Source organism: Achroia grisella, unplaced genomic scaffold (genome assembly GCF_030625045.1).
Source record: "Achroia grisella isolate CSIRO2021 unplaced genomic scaffold, CSIRO_AGI_Agris_v1 utg1320, whole genome shotgun sequence".
Lineage (NCBI taxonomy): Eukaryota > Metazoa > Arthropoda > Insecta > Lepidoptera > Pyralidae > Achroia > Achroia grisella.
Window position 1 is genome coordinate 242040 of NW_026712621.1, and position 23311 is coordinate 265350.

Sequence of the window (23311 nt, forward strand, 5' to 3'; positions counted from 1 at the left end):
CTTTTTAATTTATCAATAATAATTATGGAATTATAAAAAACACTCTCTGGCCATGTCTCATAATCATAATAGTAAAACGCTTTATAATTTAACCTCGACATCAAAATACAATCTCAGAGGTGTGAAACGACTTTAGTGAATTATAAAATTTTAACGTATTCACATTCTATGTGGTACACCGATCAATTAAAAACATTGAATTTATTATTGAATATATGTTCTGCTATACTTTTAAGTTTAAACATTGTAGTAGTAGTAGTAGTAATATTCTCAATGTTTATCGCCTTTCGTACCAAAATTTAATAAATAAACCTTATGTGTATTGAGTCGAGGGCAGGTTTCCGCGCGTCCATTCATAGTATACCATTGGTGTAGTACTGGTAGTTATCGTAGAGACGGGTGGAGAGAGAGTGTAGTGCGTCTCTAACGAGCCGGTCCACTAACGTTTGTAGTTGCGGTTCAGTACGGCCCGGATGGAATCTCGCCCGCAGCGACGAGACGGCGCTACTACTGCGGAGGCAGGATAGCTGACCGCCTGTGGAAAAAGGATTAATCAATTAAATATTTACAATTTTTCTTCTTCAATACCGGAGCGAATATTTCAAAGTATAATTTTTTCATTTTCTTTCCATCCTTTTACACGCAGTTTCGAGATTGTCGAAAATTTCGTATAAGTTTCTTCCTTTTCTCCATGGACTAATTCAGCAGCATGCTCAAAAAACAATAATGCCTATATATTATAGATAAAATACCAAGGACCTAATCAGAAATTCAAAAATAAAAAAATCTGGTGTGCACTGGAACGCAGCCTTAACACAATCTTGACACAATTAAAACGTAAACACATTGAATAAAAGACATTTATTCGACAGTATAGTTATTTTATGGCAAACAGAAAAGTTTATTCACAGACTTTTACATTTTTATATTTCATTTATTCCAATTCAACTAGAATCGATTGGTACATTATCGTGTACTATACAGATAGAAACGGTAACTATAATGATTTATTTATCAACAAGATACCGGTTCCATAGTTTAAGGTGTTTACACTCTTCACACCTCATTCAATATGACCTTTGTTTTTTACATTCAAATAAAAACTTGAATCTGTAAATAAAACCAAGATAGCACGTCTGGCGCCCGTCTCACACAAGTGAGAAACGAGTTCCGTTTTTAGCAGTACAAAATAAAGATCATTTTTCTTTAACCTAAAGTTCAAGTGTAAACTTTATTTTTACAAATGAACTTGTTCTCACTAACTTAGCTCATGGTTAGTTTATCAACACGAATTAGAACTGTGCTGTATTTTTATGGATAAAAAGTACGCCACACCTTACAGTCTATTATTTTCTCTTCACTGCGAAAGAAATGAGGGTAATGATTTTCGAATTTCTATATAATTATGTTTACTTTTTTAAGTAATTAGGACGGCAATCAAGTTGTCGGCTCACCTAGTTAGTAGTAACCATCATTATACATATAAACATAGTCTTTTCATATAAACAGCACCACATTCATCATTTTATCATGTGATGTATGGGTACAATTCATACTCTATTCTAGAGGACTAAGACGCCCCCTAATATCTAATAGCTTAGTTATTATTGGCTATACATTTTATTATAAATGCCTATGGATTCTCGATGCAAGGGTATTTTAGATTAGGTTTACTTATAGAAATAGCATTATCAAACCAAATCAAAAGTAATTTATTCCTGTAGGACATTTTAGCCGCTTATGAACATCAAATTTGTTGCATTAATATTTTCCTCTAGCGTCCAGTTCAGTATACAGATTCAATAAGAAAAACTGACAAGAAACTCAATTGTTGCTACATGTACACTCAAAGCTACGCTACACTCATACACGTGATGGAAATCAGTCCATAGCGTGTATACTCAAAGTTTATATTCGATAACCCATCGAATAAAAGTGACCATAAACTGGCAAGGTATTTAATAGTCCCGTGTGTCACGAGATAGAATGGAAAACAAACAAACAAAGGCCCTCCTGATGAAAAGTGAAAACGGTCATTATTTGACATTGGTCAGACATCACAAAATAAACAAGGAATTAATAGCAATACAACAAAGTACAGATGTGTTTATGTAGTAAATATTACGTAAATGTAGATGTAAGTGTTTAAATAACTGATTAATTTGACGTAAGACGACTTATGGTAGGTATCCAAAGATTTTTAATTTGTTTACTTTGCACTGCTAACATTTACATATTGTACAGTATAGATAAATAAATACGAATCATTTATAACTGTTTAAATTTTTGAGCTACGTTAAATTATTATTTAGTCTATTGACTATAGTAAATCAATAACGATTTAGGATTTAATTAGGTTTAAATAGAAATATAGTCATGTCTAAATTGAAATAATGTAAAAGTAATAGCGTCACATTTTGTCCGTTTTTACAGCATTTCTTATTGCTCAGCTCCCATTTGTCGTAGTCTTTCCCCGGATTATTTAATAGTAAATTAATTATCAATATCGTCTGACTTTAAGTTCTAAGTAGTATTGGAGATTACACCGAACATATTAGTATACGCTCACGTCACAAAATATCAATTATTTAAAAGAACAACACGCAAATTTCTTTCTCGTTCTTCTTATTCAACTTTAAGAATGAGCAGTACATTAAAAAAATATTTATGATAAAGGATTTTCGATTCTATTTCTATCATTATTGTTTTTAGTTCTAAGAATATGTTTTTTTATAATATAATTAGTAAAACCAATTTAACATTGCATTCTAAATCCTTTACCATGTTGAGAAAAATAACCGTATATATCTTGGCGTAAGGCGTAATCCATCATATGTACTTTACCTTGGTATTTTGTGCATTGAAGTTATTTATACAAAAATAACTTACCCATTCGCATCAATTCCACGATATGTATTATCTGATCACAATGCTTCCTCGCCGCAATAAGTCCGCGCAGTATTAGTATTTTGAAGTATTGGAACATGTCGGACTGCTCACCGTCCATTACTTCCACGAATTCTTGTGTTAACTATAAAGATAATATTTTCTTCAGAATATAATTTATTTTCTGATAACACATTAAATTAAATAAAAATAATCATTAACAAATAATCTAGATTTTTAAGTATTATTCAACGGTTCTCTTTATTCTATAGCTACATTCATAATAATAACTCTGTATAATATTTAAATAATTTTTTTTTAAATACAAACACATTTTACATAGAAAACACCCAGATCGTTATAAACAACGAATACATTTTTTTGTGGGAAGGATCGAATCCAAAACCATCGGAAGTTAATCGGTGTGCTAAACCACTAGAACACCGGGACCATCAGGTTTAAAAAAGAAGGAAAGTCTACATTCACAATGTAGTCTCTTTAAGATTTTGTATGAATATAGAATATCAAATAGCACAAGATTAAAAATAAATGCTTGTATGAAATTTCGATCTCAGTATTTACCTTAAAAGGTGAACTCTCGAATCCAAGGTTCTTGGGTGATATTGAGAATATGAATCCAAAATCAATGTGTATTATATGGCCCGCGCTGTCCAACAATATATTTCCATTGTGCCTGTAGATAATACATATTAAGTAATTTAATATAAATTCACATTGTTATCTAATGATTACAAACTTCCAAAGTCCCGTCACAGACAATGAATTTTCAAAGACATCACATATTTGTATATTTACATGGTATTTGTAAATATACTTGTCAATTATTACTCATAAATCTTTTTTTTTATAATTTGCGTAGGTTGTCTATATTTCATTATTGTCATTTATTGGCCCTATCGTAACCTACAAATTGAGTAGGTATAGGTTAGAAGGGGCACAGGCCACTATAGGGCACAGGGATGGTTACCCAAGTAAATTATCCAAATTAACATGCCTGATATCCAGGTCCACCTGAAAATCAGGGCCTGTAAATGCCTGCAAATATATTTATTATATGTTAACTAGAGTATAGTTAGAACTTATTTAGGGAACTGATTCACTTTTGATTTCCTAATCCTACATATATTGAATCCACGGTTAGTTAGACCCTACCTGTCCTTCAATTGAAGCAGATAGCTAGTGAGAGCGTAGGCAGCTGCAGACTCTACGAAGTTGTTCTGAGCGCGTAGGAAACCCTCGCTGTTCGGAGGGCCATGCTCTAACTCCAGCCACGCGCGAAGTGTCTTGCCCGACTGTTTCTTAATTTGATGCAGTGACACTGAGTTTAAAACCTGTCAAAAAATGAGTTTTTTAAAACTTTAAAAGAAGTATTAGTCGATTTTATCACTATTGTTACAATTAATCACAATTGATACAATTAGCATTCTTGATGCAACAAAAATATGATGAATAATTTTCTGATAGATCAATTAAACTTCTTTTTAAAAAGAGCTAATTCTGAAAGAATTTCTGATTAATTTCTAGCATTATCTTCTCCGGTCTTTCAGATCATAATGCTTTCAAATAAGGTGATATATAATATATGGTAAATGTGAATTGTGATGCAGACAAAGTTGCGCGGGTCAGATAGTGAAAAAGTAAAATCATATCAGTCATAATCTGTCGAGCCATTACTTTGTTGTACCAAGCGTTAACTCATAAAAAAACAAAAATTCAAACCTTCGTTTTGGGCTCTATATCACACATGTAATGTACAACCTTAATTTCGTCACGACATTATTATGTACATATTACGATAATTTTATTATATGTAAAGATAACAATTGATTACTATGATTTACAAGCACAATAAACTGTATATAAATATCCATATAATTGACCGATAAAATGGTTACTTACCGGTTGTATAAGTCCGCACTCTTTATCCAAGCACAGTATTTCGTATGGATGCAACTTCAATGGCACACGTTCCTGTGCCCACACCGCCTGCAGTCTCCTGAGGAGTTGAGCGGCTAGCATCTCTTGCCGAAGATCATCTCCGACCTTCACGATGCAGCCGAGGAGTCTCCAGCCAGCCAATGCTCCGTACGGCGACGATGAACGCATTCGAGCTAATTTGCTCTCCCATGATTCCTGCAATTTTAATTTTTTTATTTTAAATGTCACACAATTTATTTATTCATTTAATTTTTTATTGAATTTTGTACAATAGGCGGGCTTAATGCTAATATCATTCTCTACTAGTCAATTTTAGGGAGTGCAGAGATACTCGAAGGGGGTTTGGTTTTATCATATTAAATATAATCATTTATTATATTAAATAGATATAAGAGTATACATATACACAATAATATACTAATTATTACATATTATGAGCATACATACATATACATATATCAATCATATTGATTTGCCCTTGAAATACTGCAAAGTATTAGTAGTGTGCAAGTAAAGAACATAGTATTGTGTCCCTGTTTAATTTATGCTTTATATAAACAAGTTGTTATAAAACAAGTGCATCCTGCGACTTCCTTTGTAGATCGTATTTATTGTCCGTGATATATCTACCACCAACAATAAATAAAGCATTTACATAACGCCATCTTTTATTTGACATCTTCCACCACCAGTAGTGCATAATTAAATAAGTTACGACCTCGGAGGTCTAGCGTTTTATTAGCATACCGTCTTACGCGAAACATTAACAAACAAACAGTCTTTTCCTTGTCACAATTTTACTATTTATATTATATGTAAAGATAAAATACGGTACAAAAGGCTATAGGCATTCACTACCAGTCAACCTTCGATAAGTGCAGAGGTACAATTTATAATTCAGAATAAATAAGGGAATATTTAGAATAAAATACATTTAAACTGGCCGTTGGTGAGAGAATCTACTGATTTATGATACTTCAGGTATCATAAATATCTATTTTTTTTTTATGAATGTATCAATAACGTCATTAATATTTTTATCATTAAAAACTTATCGACGTGACAATAAAATGCTATATAACAATATAATAGACCGGATACGATGTTATGTACGTCGAAGTCCAAACATATCATACTAGTATATACCGCGTCTACACTCGCGCGGAGCCGCCCAAGATGACTTAGGCCGCTGATATACCGTCGGCCAGTCGTCATGGTCCGAATACGAGTAATTCGCAAGAAGTCGGTGCGTGGCAACCAAATACGCCAACTGGAGTCCATCGGAACGTAAGTCAACCAAACAACAGTATAGACTAAACTTTTTTTAAAGGATGATTATGGAATAGTGCACCCGACTCGCTAACGATTTATGCTGACGAGGCACATAGAGGATGAAAGAATGAGAATGAGGTCAGGTCAGTTAGTACAGCGCGGCAAATTCACCAGGAATTTATCATGACGATTTCTAGGGAGGTACATGGACTTTGCGAGTAATAGGGTTATTAGTTCACATTGTTAGCAACCCCTCCCCGATTTTACAAAAAAAAAAAGATTAGATTTAAATAAGATATATTTATACTGCATGGCAATCAAAGTATACAACAACCTTCCAAAAGAGATTAAAGAACTGAGATCTCATACATTGTTCAAACACAAACTACAGAATTGGCTGTCACTTGGTAATTTTTATTGTCCAAGAATATTTATGTAAAACGAACACTTTCATGTCTATATGGTAAATATTGCTGATCAATAATATTTCATGTAACATCAGATTTACTCTACCAATATTTCGCATTTTAAATAAATTATTTCATTTCAAAATAATAGTTCATTTTTTTTCAACTCAAGCATTTAACCGAACAGAATCGTAGGAATAAATAATTTTATGTCATCATCATCATCATCAGCCCACTGCAGTCCACTGCTGGACATAAGCCTCTCCCAAGGCACGCCACTGGGCACGATCTTCAGCCCTTCTCATCCAGTTACTACCCGCAACCCTACGTAAGTCGTCGCTCCACCTAGCTGCGGGGCGTCCTACACTACGTTTGCCAATTCGCGGTCTCCACTCTAGAACACGCCTACTCCAGCGAGCATCGGTTCTGCGACAGATATACCAGCCCACTGCCACTTCAACTTACAGATGCGCTATGTCGGTGACCTTAGTTCTCTGGCGAATCACTTCGTTTCGGATTTTATCCCTTAGAGAAACTCCAAGCATAGCTATTTCCATAGCTCGTTGAGCGACTTTGAGTTGGTGGACCAGTCTCGATATACCGTAAGTCATGACGGGTAGGACCACTGGTTATAAACCTTGGTCTTAAGGCTTTGTGAAGACTTGACGAAGTTTCCCAAATGCCGAGTAGCTGTATTCGTTCTTGGCCTCCCTCCCAAGTTGTTTTTACCTAGTTGGAGCGTTTGCCCTAGATAAATATACTCCTGAACAACTTCGAGAGATACTCCATTAATGGCGACCGGTTCCGGACGAATGCGATCATTGAACATGATCTTGGTTTTGTCCAAATTCATCCGAAGACCGATGCGTTGAGACGATTCAGCGAGGCCGTTCAGCATCTGTTGTAAATCCTGCAGCGACTCAGCCATGATGACAATGTCGTCAGCAAATCGTAAGTGAGAGATGTTCTCGCCGCTGACATTAATGCCGTAATTTTTCCAATCCAGCATTCTAAACATATCCTCCAACGCAGTTGTAAATAATTTAGGGGATATAACATCCCCCTGTCTTACACCACGCTTTAGGTGGATATGCTTAGGCTGCTGGGTTTGTACTTGGACGGTCATTGTTGCAGCGTTATAGAGACACTCGACTTGGCATCGCTGCAGAGACTCCAGAACAGACCAGGTCTCGATAGAGTAAGGCGATTTCTCATAGTCAACAAAGGCTAGACACAGAGGTTGATTATACTCTTCTGTTTTCTGTATAACCTGCCTTACTGTGTGAATGTGATCTATGGTGCCATAACCACTTCGAAACCCGGCCTGTTCCGGGGGTTGAAACTCATCAAGCCTTCGCGCAAGCCGATTCGTGATGACTCTTGAAAATAGCTTGTATATATGGCTTAACAAAGAGATGGGCCGATAGTTCTTCAGTAGGGTTTTATCTCCCTTTTTGAAGAACAGAATAACTATGGCCCTACTCCACAGCGGTGAAGAGAACGGCAAATTCACAGGAATTTATCATGTTACGTCTTCACCTGGGGCTTTTCTGAGCTGTTTAAGAGCCATCACATGGACTAATTTTGCAGTGTAGTGGCGTGTAATGGAATCGACAACAAGAGATTCAGGCCGATATGCATGTTACAGTTCAGTCTTCATTCCGAGAGAATCTCCGGCTTAAAAGCGGTAACCGTCCCTGCAGATGTGGTTACCTTCGACAAGTGCCTCCTTTCTAGCTGTTGGACGAACACTTTTGATCCCCGATTCTGCTCAATTGCTTTTTCAATTAAAAGTGTGTTCGAGGATCGGAGATCACGTCGTACCAATTTTGAAATTTTTTTATTCAATACCCGGTGTTCTGGTGATGTTAGCGTTGAGGACTTGTCGCGTCGATGTTGAATAAGCTGCAGAGTCTCTCCCGAAAGTCTAGTCCTTTTTCCTGTACGCCTCTTCTCGCAAAATTTCGTTTCATCCTTGAAAAATCGATCAATACTGTCTGTGGTTTCCAAAACAGCAAACCGGTTTTCCAGTTTTAATTGGAATGCTTTAGAACCAATATGGTTTGGAGCATATTTGGCCGGACGTCGACTTCATCAGGCGTATTCTTTCCAGCTTGAGATCGATATTCAGAGAGCCACAACAATCTGTGATCGCTTCCGGTTTTAAACCTAGTGATCACAGAGACAGATTCCGTCAAGATGAAGTCGATCTCGTTTTTGGTCATAGCGTTGGGGCTCTGCCACGTCCACTTTCGTTGAGGTTGTTTCTTGAAGAAAGAATTCATCAAGAACAACCCCTCTTTCTCTAGAAAGTTGACGAGCATTTGCCCCCTATGATTCCTACTACCAAAACCATGTGGTCCCATAGCTGTCGATTCGCTGCCGGTTTGGATTCCCACTTTAGCATTAAAATCCCCCATAACAATGTTGTAGAATGCCTTTGAGGTGTTATGTATGGCCTTGGATATGTCTTCGTACATACTTTCTACTTCATCAACGAACGTATACTTGCACAACTTTAAGGCTATACCTCTCTAGCTTTAATACGGATAAATATTCGACACACTGATTTCAACATAATATTTCATGTAACATCATATGGCCAGATTAGTCATGGTGTCCTCCCCCTCTCTTCGGACTTCACAAAGACCAAGAATATGCCATCTTATATATTTCAGTTCTTCCAGTTGCGCGAGGTGTTCATCCAGTCGCAGTGTACGTCCGTTATACGTAGTCAGGGTCAATGAGTGTTGGCGGCCTACCGTAGCCCGGGGATTCTTAGCACCCCTTGCTCTGCCGTTACCATGACCGCCGCCTTGGCCAGGAATAGCAGAGCTTATTTCGGGAACTAGGGGCCATGGTTGTGTTGTCATGGGAGGAAATAATCGCCACGCTGGGCAGTTTCAGTTTTCTCGCACCGATGACGCTGCTGCCCATCATCAACTGTGTAGTTAGAATTACCGCCAACCGAAGCCTCGTCTGTTAGAATCGTTGACTTAGAGCACTGGGCTGGTGTTCGCGCTCCCTTACATCCCCTACACAGGGGATCCCCTAATACAATTTTATGTGCATTTAGTAAAAATATTGAAAAATTTAATAACTGTAGTAAATAATTAAACATTTATAAAAAATACAGTTCAAAATATTGGAACACAGAGATTCCATATTATAATACGTAGCAGTTGTAGGCTTCCGTCTTCTTAGAGAATATCATTATTCTAAAGTATATAACATATATGTAAGTGCGTAATGTAGTATATGCGATATGTATATCAAAGAACGCCACCAACACACTCTGACGTCACGTCTTACTTGTAGGCAGGTGTTGTTTTTAGGGTTTTGAATTCATTCAAGATTAGGCTCCATTGATCGATTGTTGGTCATAAATTGATTACTTATTATCAGGATTGCTGTAATGTTCACTTCGATCTATTGTTATATTTTATGATACCATTTTCGTACTTTTGGGGGCTATTAATACACAATAAGTATAATACTAATACACAATATTGCACTGAATAAATATTTCTTTCTTTCTTTCTTTCTTTCAATAAGTATATATTCAAGAACTTGTATACTTGAACATGTTCATGGGCATCCCAAATTACCTTGTGATATTATATCAGTTGTGTACTACCTATAACACAAGCTCTGCTTACTTTGGGAATAGATGACGTTGTGTGATTTATCCATTATACTTTTATGTATTCTTCCTTTAATGATAAGTGATAGACGTACGGGTGAAAAGCACCACATAATGACAACTATAAAAGATTATAAAAGATAGATTATGATGACGACTAATATTTTTTAAATGAAAGTCAATAATTTGTGGACAATTCTATAGGTATTTAGTATTACTGCTTTTTGGACAAGTATGAAGGTAAGTGGGTGAAGTTGTGTCATGTGTTTGAATGACACATGCAGACAAGATAATAATCGGGAGAGTTTTCACAGTCTCACTTCTATCTGCCATTGTTTATTTAGTTTTATTGCCATTTTTTCCGTATGTGTAGATAGAAGATTATATGTGTTTCGTGTTACAATATCTATAAGATAAACTATTTTATTTTTCTTATCATGTAGTATTATATCTGGTCTGTTGTGATTTACAGTTTTGTCTGTTATTATAGTCCTATCCCAATACAACCTGTAAACGGGAAAGTCTAGGAGGTACTATCTGCGGGATGTATTTATATTAAGCTATTTATTCGGTGATTAACTGACATTTAGCATGTACCATGTCAGGTTGACCTCCACGCGGTTCCTCCTGGAAATCATCATTTTCGATGAATTTATCACAATGGGCTAACATCATACTAGTGTCCCGTCTGCGTAAATCGTTAGCGCAGGCGGGTGCAGCATTCTATTATCATCCATAAAAAAAAACACTAATTACCTTGAGCGCCGTGGCTGATGGATCAGCTGGGTCATGCTTGAACGCATTGGGCGGGGGAGCTGCGGTGGCGTCCGCGAGTCTCCTCCTAACTTCGCCGGCCCCGACCGCGACTGACTCCCGCGACCCACATGACGATGTTGACAATGCCGATATCGCTGATACCTATAACAAAATGAATAAATGAATCTATTGTTCCTCTAACAGAAAATACAGTTATATAAAAATGTATATATACAAATGATATTAATGTTTTTGTAGAAAACATCTAACTTAAAATTCATAGCTTCATAATTCGCTGACAATGTTATGATTGGAACGGATTGAACAAAGATTGAGTGCGTAGCGGTTTCTATGTTGATTGTCGCATGTCTAATCCTTCTTAATGTAAATCTACTTAAAACAACTTTTATTTAAAAGAGCAACACACAAGTTCCTTTCTCATTTTTCTTGTGATGAGTCTGCGTTCCGAATGAGTTGTAAAATAAAAAAATGTGACTTTTTAAAAGTGCTTATATTTAGTTTATTTGAATAAAGATTATTTCTATCTATAAATGAAAACACAATAATAAACACAAAATAAAGAGGTATAAAGTGCCTTATCGCTAATAAGCGATCCCTTCCAGGCACCTTAGGATAGAGAGAAATGATTAGATTTGCGTCTGGTAGAGTTGTAACTATGGTAACAATATTGGAAGAAATGTAAAAAAAAAATATTACTGTCTACTATAACTTTTTTTTCTAAATCTATCTAAATATATTTTTCAATACAGCTTGTAAGTAATGATAATAAATTATTCATAATCGATTTATACACTATAAACCTACGGATATTGTTTATTTTAATTAATTATGTATCAATGAAGTTTAATACTATTTTATCATGATTGGGAGTGTGGCAGCCGGTATTTACGTATGTGTTCAATTATTCCTAATACCACAACATAAAATATAATACTACAATAAAAATATTATCATCGGTCAATCAATACAAAGCCATAGAAGGTAGCATCCGCCCTGTCACTCAATTCAGGGCCGACCTTAATTCGTCAAAAAACCATTACAAACTACATTCCTTGGACTTAATTAATTAAATACTTTGAAAAGAGAATAAATTAATTTTAGTAATGTTTTTTCTTTGGAGGTTTAATAATGATGGCAAATAAACATCCTGTTGTTCATTTGAGGCTCCATCCGCCTCTTAATTATCACAAACTAATACAGATTGGCAATATTTAAATTACAAAGTAAAAACAAAATAAAATCAGTCATTCTAAATACAATCAAGCAACATAGGCATTTTCAAATAATTATATTATAGATGCCTACAATACTGCCAGTGTAAATCGTCATCGTCAGGTGGGTGCACCATTATCATACGATAAAAATATATAGCCCACTGTCGTACGAACAATAAAAAAAACAATGTGATGTGGTGATGAGTCCACATAGTACGGGAAATGCCAGCACTAATATTAATTTCCGATTCTAATTAATTAACATTGATTACTGTTTACAATACGCTTGTCTGTACGTACGTCAAAAGGTATTTACCTACTAATTCCATTATAATATGTCATTAGAATTAATTTGCATACACATGTGAGGTCGATCTTAACAGATTGGTCTTATACGAATATCTCCATTATTTATAACATTAAATAAATTTGTGGTCAATAAATTAGTACATAGTAAGTACTATCCTATACCTTCTTATTATAATAAACTGAATGGTCATTTTTTAAGTGTGAAATGGTTGTTTAATACTTATTGGCCTTCTTTTACATCCTGTCATTGATAACATTGGTTCAATCCCATTCATACATTAGATACGACCAATACATTTTATGCATATAGGTAAGGTATTTTATAAACAAAATACAATTAACTATACATAAAAAAATTATGATGGAAAGTGGTAACAGTGTATATATAGATGGGGTACCATGGGCATTACGTAATGCATTGTGACGCCAGTTCTAACCCAGATAAGTTGCGAAGGTCTAAGCAGTTATACCTACCATTTTATTTGCTTATTCTGTACAGTACTGCTGACCGTACCTTGCCTTTACAGCTTGACTGAATGAAAATACGGGCGAGTTCGAAATGCACTTTAAAACTGCTAAAGGACTTATGAATACGACATTATTCTGAGGTTGACGGATCAGACCGTCTTAATACAAATTCCCGCTCAATGGAGCCATCTACAACCTTGGCATTACTTTGGTTAGACCTAATATAATGTAATGTAATGTAACCTAATATAGTGTAATGTAACTGAAAAGTTCTAGGGGCCCCAATCATATAACACAGTGGATGGATGTACGAAATGACAATTGTCCTCGGCATTTATTCGCGTCAAAGGCGGCTGGTTGATTGTGACTACACGTGTACTAAAACGTGAATAATCAGAGTGGCGGAAACGCAGGCGCGAGCATGGGGCGCCGTGATATATGTAAATGATCTACTAATTTACTAGTATAGTGTTTTTAATATAGAATGAGAAATTAAATATGTAATACTTGACTCAATAACTAAAAATAGTAATGTTATTTTAACAAATCCAGTGCATTTTAGTATGAAATATTAATAGTATTCATTGATTTTTAGAAGTTATAATATATTGTTTATATTTTGTGAATAAAGATTATTTTATATTGTATTAGATATATACATATCTCACAATCTTACATAACCGCATAATTTAAAAATAAAGATTTTTAAATAAAATTATTGATAAAAAATAACAAGCACTGCAGCATGAACGTGATAGGTAATAAATAATAATGGCTGCCTGGTTGGCTCTGGTTTTGTCTCCTGACTAGCTATAATTACAAAGTGGCAACAATAAAGCAATTTATAGGACTAAGGCATTCATTTCAATTATGAAAATAGAATATAAAAACATTACGATATTTTTAGTCACATATTTTTAATATGAAACCTTATTTATTACATAAACATAAATATTACCTGTTTTAATTACCGTAATAAATAAATAATAGGTAGCATAAATTTTATAGCAATTTTTAATTTGAAAGTAGGCATACCAGTTTTATTTTCGTTTAAATTTGCATAAAAAAATAATATGTTATAATACCTATTTAGTAATTTTGTTTTCCAAAACTAATTTTATATTTGATCGGAGCACATGATCAAAAAGTTCCGTTCCATCTATGCTTTATGGCGCTCGTGATATCACAGAGAAGTCAATAAACTATCAGTGAACTCATACTATTTATGATGTAGTGTTTTGATCTTGTGTTATATTTTATTATATTCGAAATTTTATTAAATTTGTATATAACACAATTACTTGTTGTTGTTTTAGATATTAATAAATGTTGCTAACATACTTACTTATAAAATATTATAAATATGAATTTAATTTAGGCTTGAGAAATATATATGTAAGATACAGCATGAAAAAGAAAATTTTGAGGATAAGCGATCAGTTCATTTGACAAATTAATATAATTTATCCAGCCCTTACAAACCTAATAAAAAGTATATTCTGTATCATGTAATTTTTGAATAATCAAATGAGACCACTAATTTCTGTATAAATTCTTTTAAACAGAGCTCAACAAAACTTGAAGCCATTACAAAAATTGAAAATAACACTTTTATGTAGCCCCAATTCAACATTAAAGGCGAGATAAAATCCCCCTTGAGCAACTACGTTCGCAACCTACTTCTTAGACTTCCAGCATGCGTACGATCGTTAAAATCAACTTTTTTGCTTACTCCAGATTTTCCAGACGTACACGTACCATGTTTTATGTCGTCAAGACCTTGAGAAACGGAATCATACAAACAAACGCGTGGGCTGTAACGAGTTACGTGTTGCCCATATATTTATGCAATGTTATACGGGAAAGAAAATGTACACACGTGTAATATTAGAAAGTGTGTAGGTATAACTTTCTAGTCATATTTCTAGCTCTTTACAATAAAATATTCGCATGCAAAATTCGCGTGTAAATATTTAGGAGGTCATCGCGCGAACATCACTTACTAATCGCTTACTCAATGCTATGTCACATACCTTAAAGAAATAAGTAATGTTTAGAATCAATATGAAATACATTTACTGTATTTAAATGTATTCTCAACTATATGCAGATAATCATGATGGACACTGGCGTTTCTATAAAGCACCAACTAAATGGCTAAACGACCATATTAAAAAATAGTGTTTTTTTTTTTAATATATTTTCCTAGACCTCGTATAAATATTCAGACCAATCAGGACTGTCACATATAACATTAATATAAAATTTCATTCAGCATACACGTGTACCTCGTGATAATATAGTTACTATATTCAGACACGTATTTAGACGAACCCTAGGGAAACCATTTTAGTTTCCCTAGGACTCGTCATCAGTAATATTATAATACAAAATTAGTGAAAAATTACATACACGTGTTTGTGTAATTTCACATTTGCTACAAGGAAACTTTAGTCTCCACGGACAAAACGTGCCTCGTTTATTTATTCCTTGTAGAGCATTTAGCCATAGCATTTACAAAACTACATTAACTGCGAGTAGCAACTATTTTACATAATTTTATTTAAAAAATAGAAATCCTTACAATAACCAGATCCGTGTAAATCCGGGTTAGTTAGTATTACTAATATTACAAACGCGAATTTTTGTGAGTATGGATGGATAGATGTTTGTTACTCTTTCACGAGAAAACTACTAAACGGATTTCGATGAAACTTTACAATATGATATATATCAAAATAACACATAGACTATAATTTTAAAATATATTAAGTAAATTGCGTGAAATATAATGATAAATGTCAAGTAAGTGTGATACAGACGAAGAAGCGCGAGTCAAGTATAGTTTTAAAAAAACGTGACGTACTAACCTGTGATAAACTATCGGGGGCCGGTGCTCTATTAGCATACTGCGTGCTCAGTTCCTCATCATCATGGCTCCAGCAATCACCAGCGTCTACATCATCCAGAGCCGAGTACAACGACCATACTGGCCATTCCGGTACCAGGTTCTCTTCACTCTTCGTATGCCGTATGGGGGGCGAGTGAGGAGCGGGGGGTGCGGGTGGCAGGAGACGAGGTGGCAGCGGTTCATGTCCATCTGTCTCTAACACCTCCACATACATAATGTATGGCGCCTGTGGAGTGAGCAATCAGTCATTAAAACTTATAGGTACACAAATTATTTATTTGCATTATACAACAAAATAATACAGTAAAAATATGTATTTTTATACTAATATAATATTATGAATATAACAATATACGCGGCAAATGATAAACAATACATATATGTACATAAAATAGTTGAATTTTTAAACCGCAATAGCACTATTTAAATCTAATTAACAATTATTATTTACAATAATGTGGTTATTAAATAAAATTTCATTTCATGTTTAGTTTAAACTATATCATCGTAATTCGTATAATCTGCAATAGCATTAAAATAATAAAAAAAAACACTGGTTATGTATGTATGTAGGTGACAATTGCAGTTGCGAACCGTACACGTACAACTTTGTACAAATCTGCCTGTTAAATAATAAGAATAGTAGTTTATATATAACGGAAATCTTACAAGTTCAATCATTTTCAAATGAGAAATAATTACCACAGCGTACACATTCAGACCATCGATTATTCTACGGATGCATTGCAAAAGCAACAGATTTACCATATTACATTACAAGAAAGCTTGTAGTATCATTATGTGAACTAGGCCGTAGAAAATTTCTTTACAATTGCACACGATAAATATAAAATTTGTATGGGGAATCAACATAGAAATATTACTCGATCACTATACTTTATTGTGAATGAAACAAGTCGTGTGTACCATAATAAAGTAGAGCAATGAACACGAATTTACAATTTCGTAACTTTAATTCTAATTGCTGGTATGCGTTTGATAAATCCTTGAAACGTTCTCGCATTATTCTTAATTTTGTTTCGAATCGTTAACGGTTATAAGTACGATAAAAAAAATCAGTAAGTTGTGGCCATTAATGACATCCGTATGACCCACTTCAATTCTAGCCACTCTGTTAATTGAATAAGGTTGTAATAGAACCGATTGTACATGCATTGCATTCTACTCGGACGTATTATCGCGATTGGATTGGATATTAATCTAGAGGTCGAATTCGCCACGATATATGCGTTTATCTCATTACCAGATCTATTTGGAAATCCAACGTATGTGTGATCTTGAATATGAATGTATCTATGAATTACAAAAAATGCTATTTCAATTGTCACTTCCCCTCAATTCTATACATGATTAAAAAAAAAATTGTGTTCTTTCAGACCTATTTACTTACATATCTTCATTATTATACGCATATGCACCATAATACTATGTACGTTAAAAGGATGTTTACATGGAACAGCGATCAAAACTTAACTTAAAACAACTTAAGTAATTCAATTACTTACATTAAACAAGCTGACTGTAAATGGCAACCATCGCCTATGTACATAAACAGCACTACGGACATCACGTTATCATGATGTCCGTGATACAACCGAACGATCTACTCTACTCTTATCCTAATGTTACTACCTTATCTCGCATTTCAACTAAAACACATCTTACAAAGCAAGCTTGGTGGCTGAATTACATAGATGACACTGAGGTAGCACGCAGATGACTTTTTACAAAGTCTACCTTGATATTTTACACATAAAAATCTACTCATGCTTTGGGTATGACATAAATAACCTTTACAAATTACTACATACTTTTCTGAATACCAAAATAGCTGCACATTATTTAATTCCAACAACAAAGTTACCAAGTAACCTACATTTCTCAGAAACGATCGTTTTAAAACAGAAAAGGACACTATTTCAATAGAAAAAGCAACAAACGGCGACTCGTGCACCGTATTGATTGTATTACTAAGGAAGTATCACAATAGTTATAACTAATTATTGAAACGCCAAAACAACGCTATTGGCGTTTTGAGGTTACAATACAATTCTTTTCAGACCAATATTCCAATTCGGCTTAACGAGGAAAGCCATTTACAGGTATTTGAAGAAACGGCGTGTATATTAAACGACTCCAGTACATAAATGACATTACAAATTCCATGCATTCTATATTACAAAGAGCGCTCGGCAATGGAGAAATACATACCAAATGTTGCTATTATTTCAGCCTTTAAATCCTATAATATGAGGATTATTTCATCATATTTTACTTTAGTGCAATATTATCCAGGATCTATTAGTTATCTGTACTAATATTATAAAGACGAATGACTTGTATTTTTCAACGAACAAACGAAAACAATGAGACCTATTTCAAAAATTCTTTTATATTTGAATTAGAATACTATCCCTGACTAACTAAAATAGCTATATTTATAGTTTATATAGAGAAGGACCGCAGAAGGCCAATAATTTTTAATAATTATACCAAAACATACATACATAAACATACATTCAATCAATAAAAAAACATTACACACACTACGATTTATTTGACACATACACACATATACTATTTTGTTTAATATGGCTGGTTCAAAGATCTTTTGGAATTTTTTATTATGTTCTAATTTCGTTCATTGGTCGGCCACTAATACTAGTAGTTATCTATAAAGCGGATATCCATACCTTGTCCTTGCTGTTAAGGACGGCTGCAGCATGCGGCGGTATCCTGAGCACGTAGTGAGGCCGCTGATGCAGCGGTAGCCACACTCGCGCGGGCAGGTTCAGATCCAACGTCGCCAGTTCGGCCCGTAGCCGGCCATTACGCCGCTCCTTATCAGCCACGCCGGCGAGACGTCGACCGATATTTGTGAGCGATGACAGGAACTGCAATCATAATAATAGATTAGAATAGGAAGAGTGAATCGTTTGTAAATTGAGGTCTATCTAAACTAATGTTAGAAAGTGAAGAGATATGATTCTTTAGTATGTATAACTCTAACTAATAAATAAACAATGAATCGGTATCAAAATTGCTTTGACAAATTGATTATGTTAAAACGACATCCTTATAATAATTACTCTCATGCGAAGTCAGAGTCTAGTGTCGAATAAAATCTTACTCAATTCAATTATTTTTAAAGGCCAAGATACATTAAACGAGCAAATACTGCCCCTACTCCTACTATTACTATTTAGTGTAAATGTGCTAAGAACATTCTAAGAATTTACTGATAGTTTTCTTGGGTTGCGCAAATCCAATTACAACCATTTTGTGTGTTGTTAGTCTCGTAATTTTGGTCTAAAACTATCTGGATTTAATTTAGTTTTTAGTTTGTACTCTGAGTCTAACTCCAACGCAGAACGTATGTTAAATTAAGAGGCAAACATGAAAAATACATTTGTTAAATGAAACACAAAGTGTTTTCATTTTTAATAAGTACCTTTAAATTTTTGTACTCTGTTTAACCACCTGTCTATCATTTGTCACGTCAGGCCGTCAGATGCCTCCTTAGAAAATAAGGTTTCGAAACAATGTTGCAAGAAATAATTATTCTAATTAAATGCTAAAACGCATTTGACCGTGGTAGCTAATATTCCCATACCAATTTACGCACTGATCATTTGTTCATAAATACTTGAAATAACTTCCTTTTGACCTAGAATATTGAAATTTAGCATTCACGCTACATTGGCTACTATAAAATACTTGTACTCTAATACTCTCAGTGTACAGAGGCTAGATTATTAATTCTGTAAGTCCATAATCGTTTGAAACATAAAAAATAGCAATGGAAAAAGCAATAATAAAATTTGATTACGCTATTGACATGTGTTTCGTAGATTTTTCCAATCTTAAAGTTGAGTAAGGCCGACCTTACATTCTCATACTGATCCACCTATCCATCCATATACATGTCAACTTTTTAAGATTCGTCAGAACGATCTTTTAAAAAGACATAACTATAAAAATTCAATGCGAAAAAATACAATAGCAAACGTAAACGTAATATAATTATTATGTTTACGTCATAATCCTTAAAAGTAAACATATTAATATTCTGTCGCGTCTTTACAGCGATAGAAAATAATTTAATAAATATTATTATAATACATGAGCTGTGTTATCTAATGTATATTTATAATACCTACTTTATACTGACGGTAGATAAAACTGACTTTCATTACAAGTCGTGATAGTAATGTAAATTAATACATACGAAAGTATGAAATATTAGATATCAACATATACATTGCGTGTCAGAGATTGTGAGTTAATATATCTTAACATTTGATATCTAGTATCACACGTTGTACGTAGATACGCTATATTTAGTTACGTAAGTAATTTTTACTTTTATACTTAAAAAAAAAGTAATAAAATTTTTAAATTATGCGGACGGAGGAGGACGACGGACGGACCACAACAAAAACTGTAGAAAGTAAAAACCTTTTGACCTTGTCGATATCTTTTGTGGCTAAGATCTATACCATCAACTCAACTTTCAAAGATAAAAATCGCATCAAAATCAGCACATTTCTTTAGGAGTTACGATGCATACACACAAAAATACAGACACGGCAAACTAACTAAATAACACTTTCCCCTCTTTTTCTAATAGGGTTCCAAAAATATCTATAGAAGTTGATACCTATGTTACCGTGTGACAATATTGTAACATACACAATAATTTTAACCATTGGTCTGCATATGGATGCAATTGTGATTATATAGACATTGTATACATATCATATATATATCATACATATCAGATTTTAGATATATTATACAACGGTCTCGATGGTCTAGTGGTTTAACTCCGAATGTCACGGTTTCTCTCACGGTACCAACATTTGTAATCATGAGTTTGTATTGGTCTGGGTGTTTTCTAGCATTTACAAAAGAAATGTAATAGTATATCTATCAGATGTACTAGAGTGTGCACTAGAGTTCATAAGTTCTGCTTAGTTTGGGACTAGATGATTTCTTTGAACAATTGTTCGTACAAACCGCTAGCAGCTTGAGCTACGGTGTGAAACATGAGATATTGAAGAAGAAAAATATTTATTATATATATTGCAGTGAAATTACGATTTTTTGATATAGCATAGGGGACAAACGGCTCACCTGATGGTAAGTGATTGCCTCCGCCTATGATATGGTAAGTGATTGCACCCGCAACACCAGGCGAATTGCAAAGAATAAGCTCTTTTTAAGGTTTCAATATCGTATCGGTTCGGAAATACCTTTGCTGGAAGGTGATTCCACATTGTGGTTGTGTGTGGAAATACGTTTCTAGAAAAACGTACGGTTGAGGTCCGTCATTCATACAGATGAATAGAATGGCATTTTAATTTATAGCGGGCAGTGCGATGGGGAAATTCAGCAGCTGGTATTAATATAAACAATTGCTCAGAACCCTCTCTGTGATATATGCATTATAAAATGCACAGAGATGCAATCTCGCCGCAAAGCCAATTAGTCTATCACCACGCGGAGACAAGAACTATTTTATCTTTTGTCACTTCCCACCTGGTTATCGATCATTCTTATACGATTATAATTTCTTAAAAAAAATCTGTTTTGTGCGCTATAATACATAATAAACAAAACACCTACGTATAGGTCTGCTGTGAACTTTACAAATCAATCAACGCTGGTAATATCAGAATATACACCACTATCGGTACCATCTAAAAGTGGATGAACCTTAATTCATGACCGAACCAAATGGACCAAGGACTCCCACATTATCTATTATATTATGTTGTTTCGTTATTATTCATATCTCTATTGTTATGGTATTATATGAATATTATGATTACATATACGAGTATATCAGTTACCTATTATGTTTTGTTCTGCATAAGCATTGGACTAACTTTTAAACTTAATAGTTGAATATTCACGTTCATGATAGACAAACATTGTTTACTTTTTTAAATATGAATGTACACACATTCGGTAATTCCTATTACATTTCATAATATATATTGTGATACTGGACCGAGACATACGGTTTAGTTTTTCAAATATACATATATATACATTAGTAGTCGAAAGTGACGATTAACTTTGGAGATAAAGGTGTGAGTATAATATTAAATTTATATGCACATAAAATTTCTATTGCATATTTTAAATTTACTTGTTGGTCAGTGGCCTACTTGATACAATATTAGAACAAAAATTCGAAATTTCGAAGAAACAAAATTGTGACACAATAAAAACAATCGTAAGCAAAATTCTAAGTAATTACCATATATTATCAACTATAATCAAGGTAATATGAGACTGGTATAAATAATTACTTACATAAATATATCAATTAATTTATTTCTGAGGTGGCAAACGATTTACAACTAACAAGCATTATAGCGGTCGGTCATTGACACCATATACGAAATAATCTCCGTGTCCAGTTTTCCACTCCCCTATGGGAGAAGGCGCGCCCCCAACTTATTATTACTATTATAAACAACAATATAAATATGACTAAAGAGGTCACGGCTGTTTAGCTATATTATACCTTTAAGGGGCCATCCACAAATTAGCTAACATGAATTTCATTGTTTGTCCCCTACCCCATCCTTGTCACAGTTGGTCCCGTTTGTGAGACCCCCTTCCTAACATGAAAATATTAAGTTTATCATTTATAGTTTATTAGTTAAAATTTTGTGTTTTAATTATAGAATTTCAAATGTGACGTCGCGAAGTTTACGACCCCCATTGGCCCTTGTCACACTGTGACACACTTTGTCGACCCTCTCACCCTTTTTCGATAAATGGTGTAAATTATGGATGGCCCCTAATCGCTCGTAGGTTTGAATCTAAAGGGTGCGTGGCCTGTTGGTCATGTCCTAATTTTGTAACCAAGCACTGTAACAATTCAGCGCAGACACATTGACGCCGCACCTCGGAGGGTGGCAAACTATAGGCTTTATCACTATGCGGAAAATAAAGCTGTTTTAATGGCTATATTTTAGTTCACATAAAGGTCAAGGGTCTGTTCATTATATGCTGGATTAAGATAATTGTCTCATAAACTTCATAAACTGTATTATATAGAAGATAGAACTTTATATCTACGGCACTACTACGGGGTATTTCAAGAGATAGAGCTTTATAAAGACAAACACAAAGAATACAGTAAAATAAAAAAATACAAAACATATACATACAGAAATATAAGAATTTATACATTCAAATTCAAACGGATATTATAAAACTAAATTCCTCATCGCGTACATGATCCTACTCAAAAACTAAAAGAATTTAAATGCGGTTTTTATACATCAACAGTAAATTCTGAGGAAAGTTGAGGTTTTCGTTTCATTCATTCATTAAAATATCTGTCTGAAGCCGGGATGGGTGTCTAGTTATAATAATATGCAAGCAACGCAGTGAGTGAGTATCCCTTTTATACAAAATAGAA

General features: G+C 34.1%; 1 protein-coding gene across 2 annotated transcripts in view; it reads right to left on the minus strand.

Moving 5' to 3' along the window:
* Nucleotides 1–284: 284 nt before the first annotated feature.
* The window catches only part of LOC131855195 (phosphatidylinositol 4-kinase beta), a 56222-nt gene continuing 33195 nt past the window's right edge, over nucleotides 285–23311 (minus strand). Inside the window, exons 3-10 of one of the 2 annotated variants that reach the window (XM_059206442.1) lie at nucleotides 18561–18761; nucleotides 15806–16072; nucleotides 10924–11085; nucleotides 4807–5040; nucleotides 4060–4238; nucleotides 3469–3580; nucleotides 2890–3031; nucleotides 285–535 (exon numbers count right to left, since the gene is read on the minus strand). In XM_059206442.1, the coding sequence (XP_059062425.1) occupies nucleotides 354–535; nucleotides 2890–3031; nucleotides 3469–3580; nucleotides 4060–4238; nucleotides 4807–5040; nucleotides 10924–11085; nucleotides 15806–16072; nucleotides 18561–18761 (1479 nt within the window). In that variant the 3' untranslated portion in view covers nucleotides 285–353. Of the gene's footprint in view, nucleotides 536–2889; nucleotides 3032–3468; nucleotides 3581–4022; nucleotides 4239–4806; nucleotides 5041–10923; nucleotides 11086–15805; nucleotides 16073–18560; nucleotides 18762–23311 lie in introns of those variants that run through there. The other variant, XM_059206441.1, reaches the window with a different exon arrangement.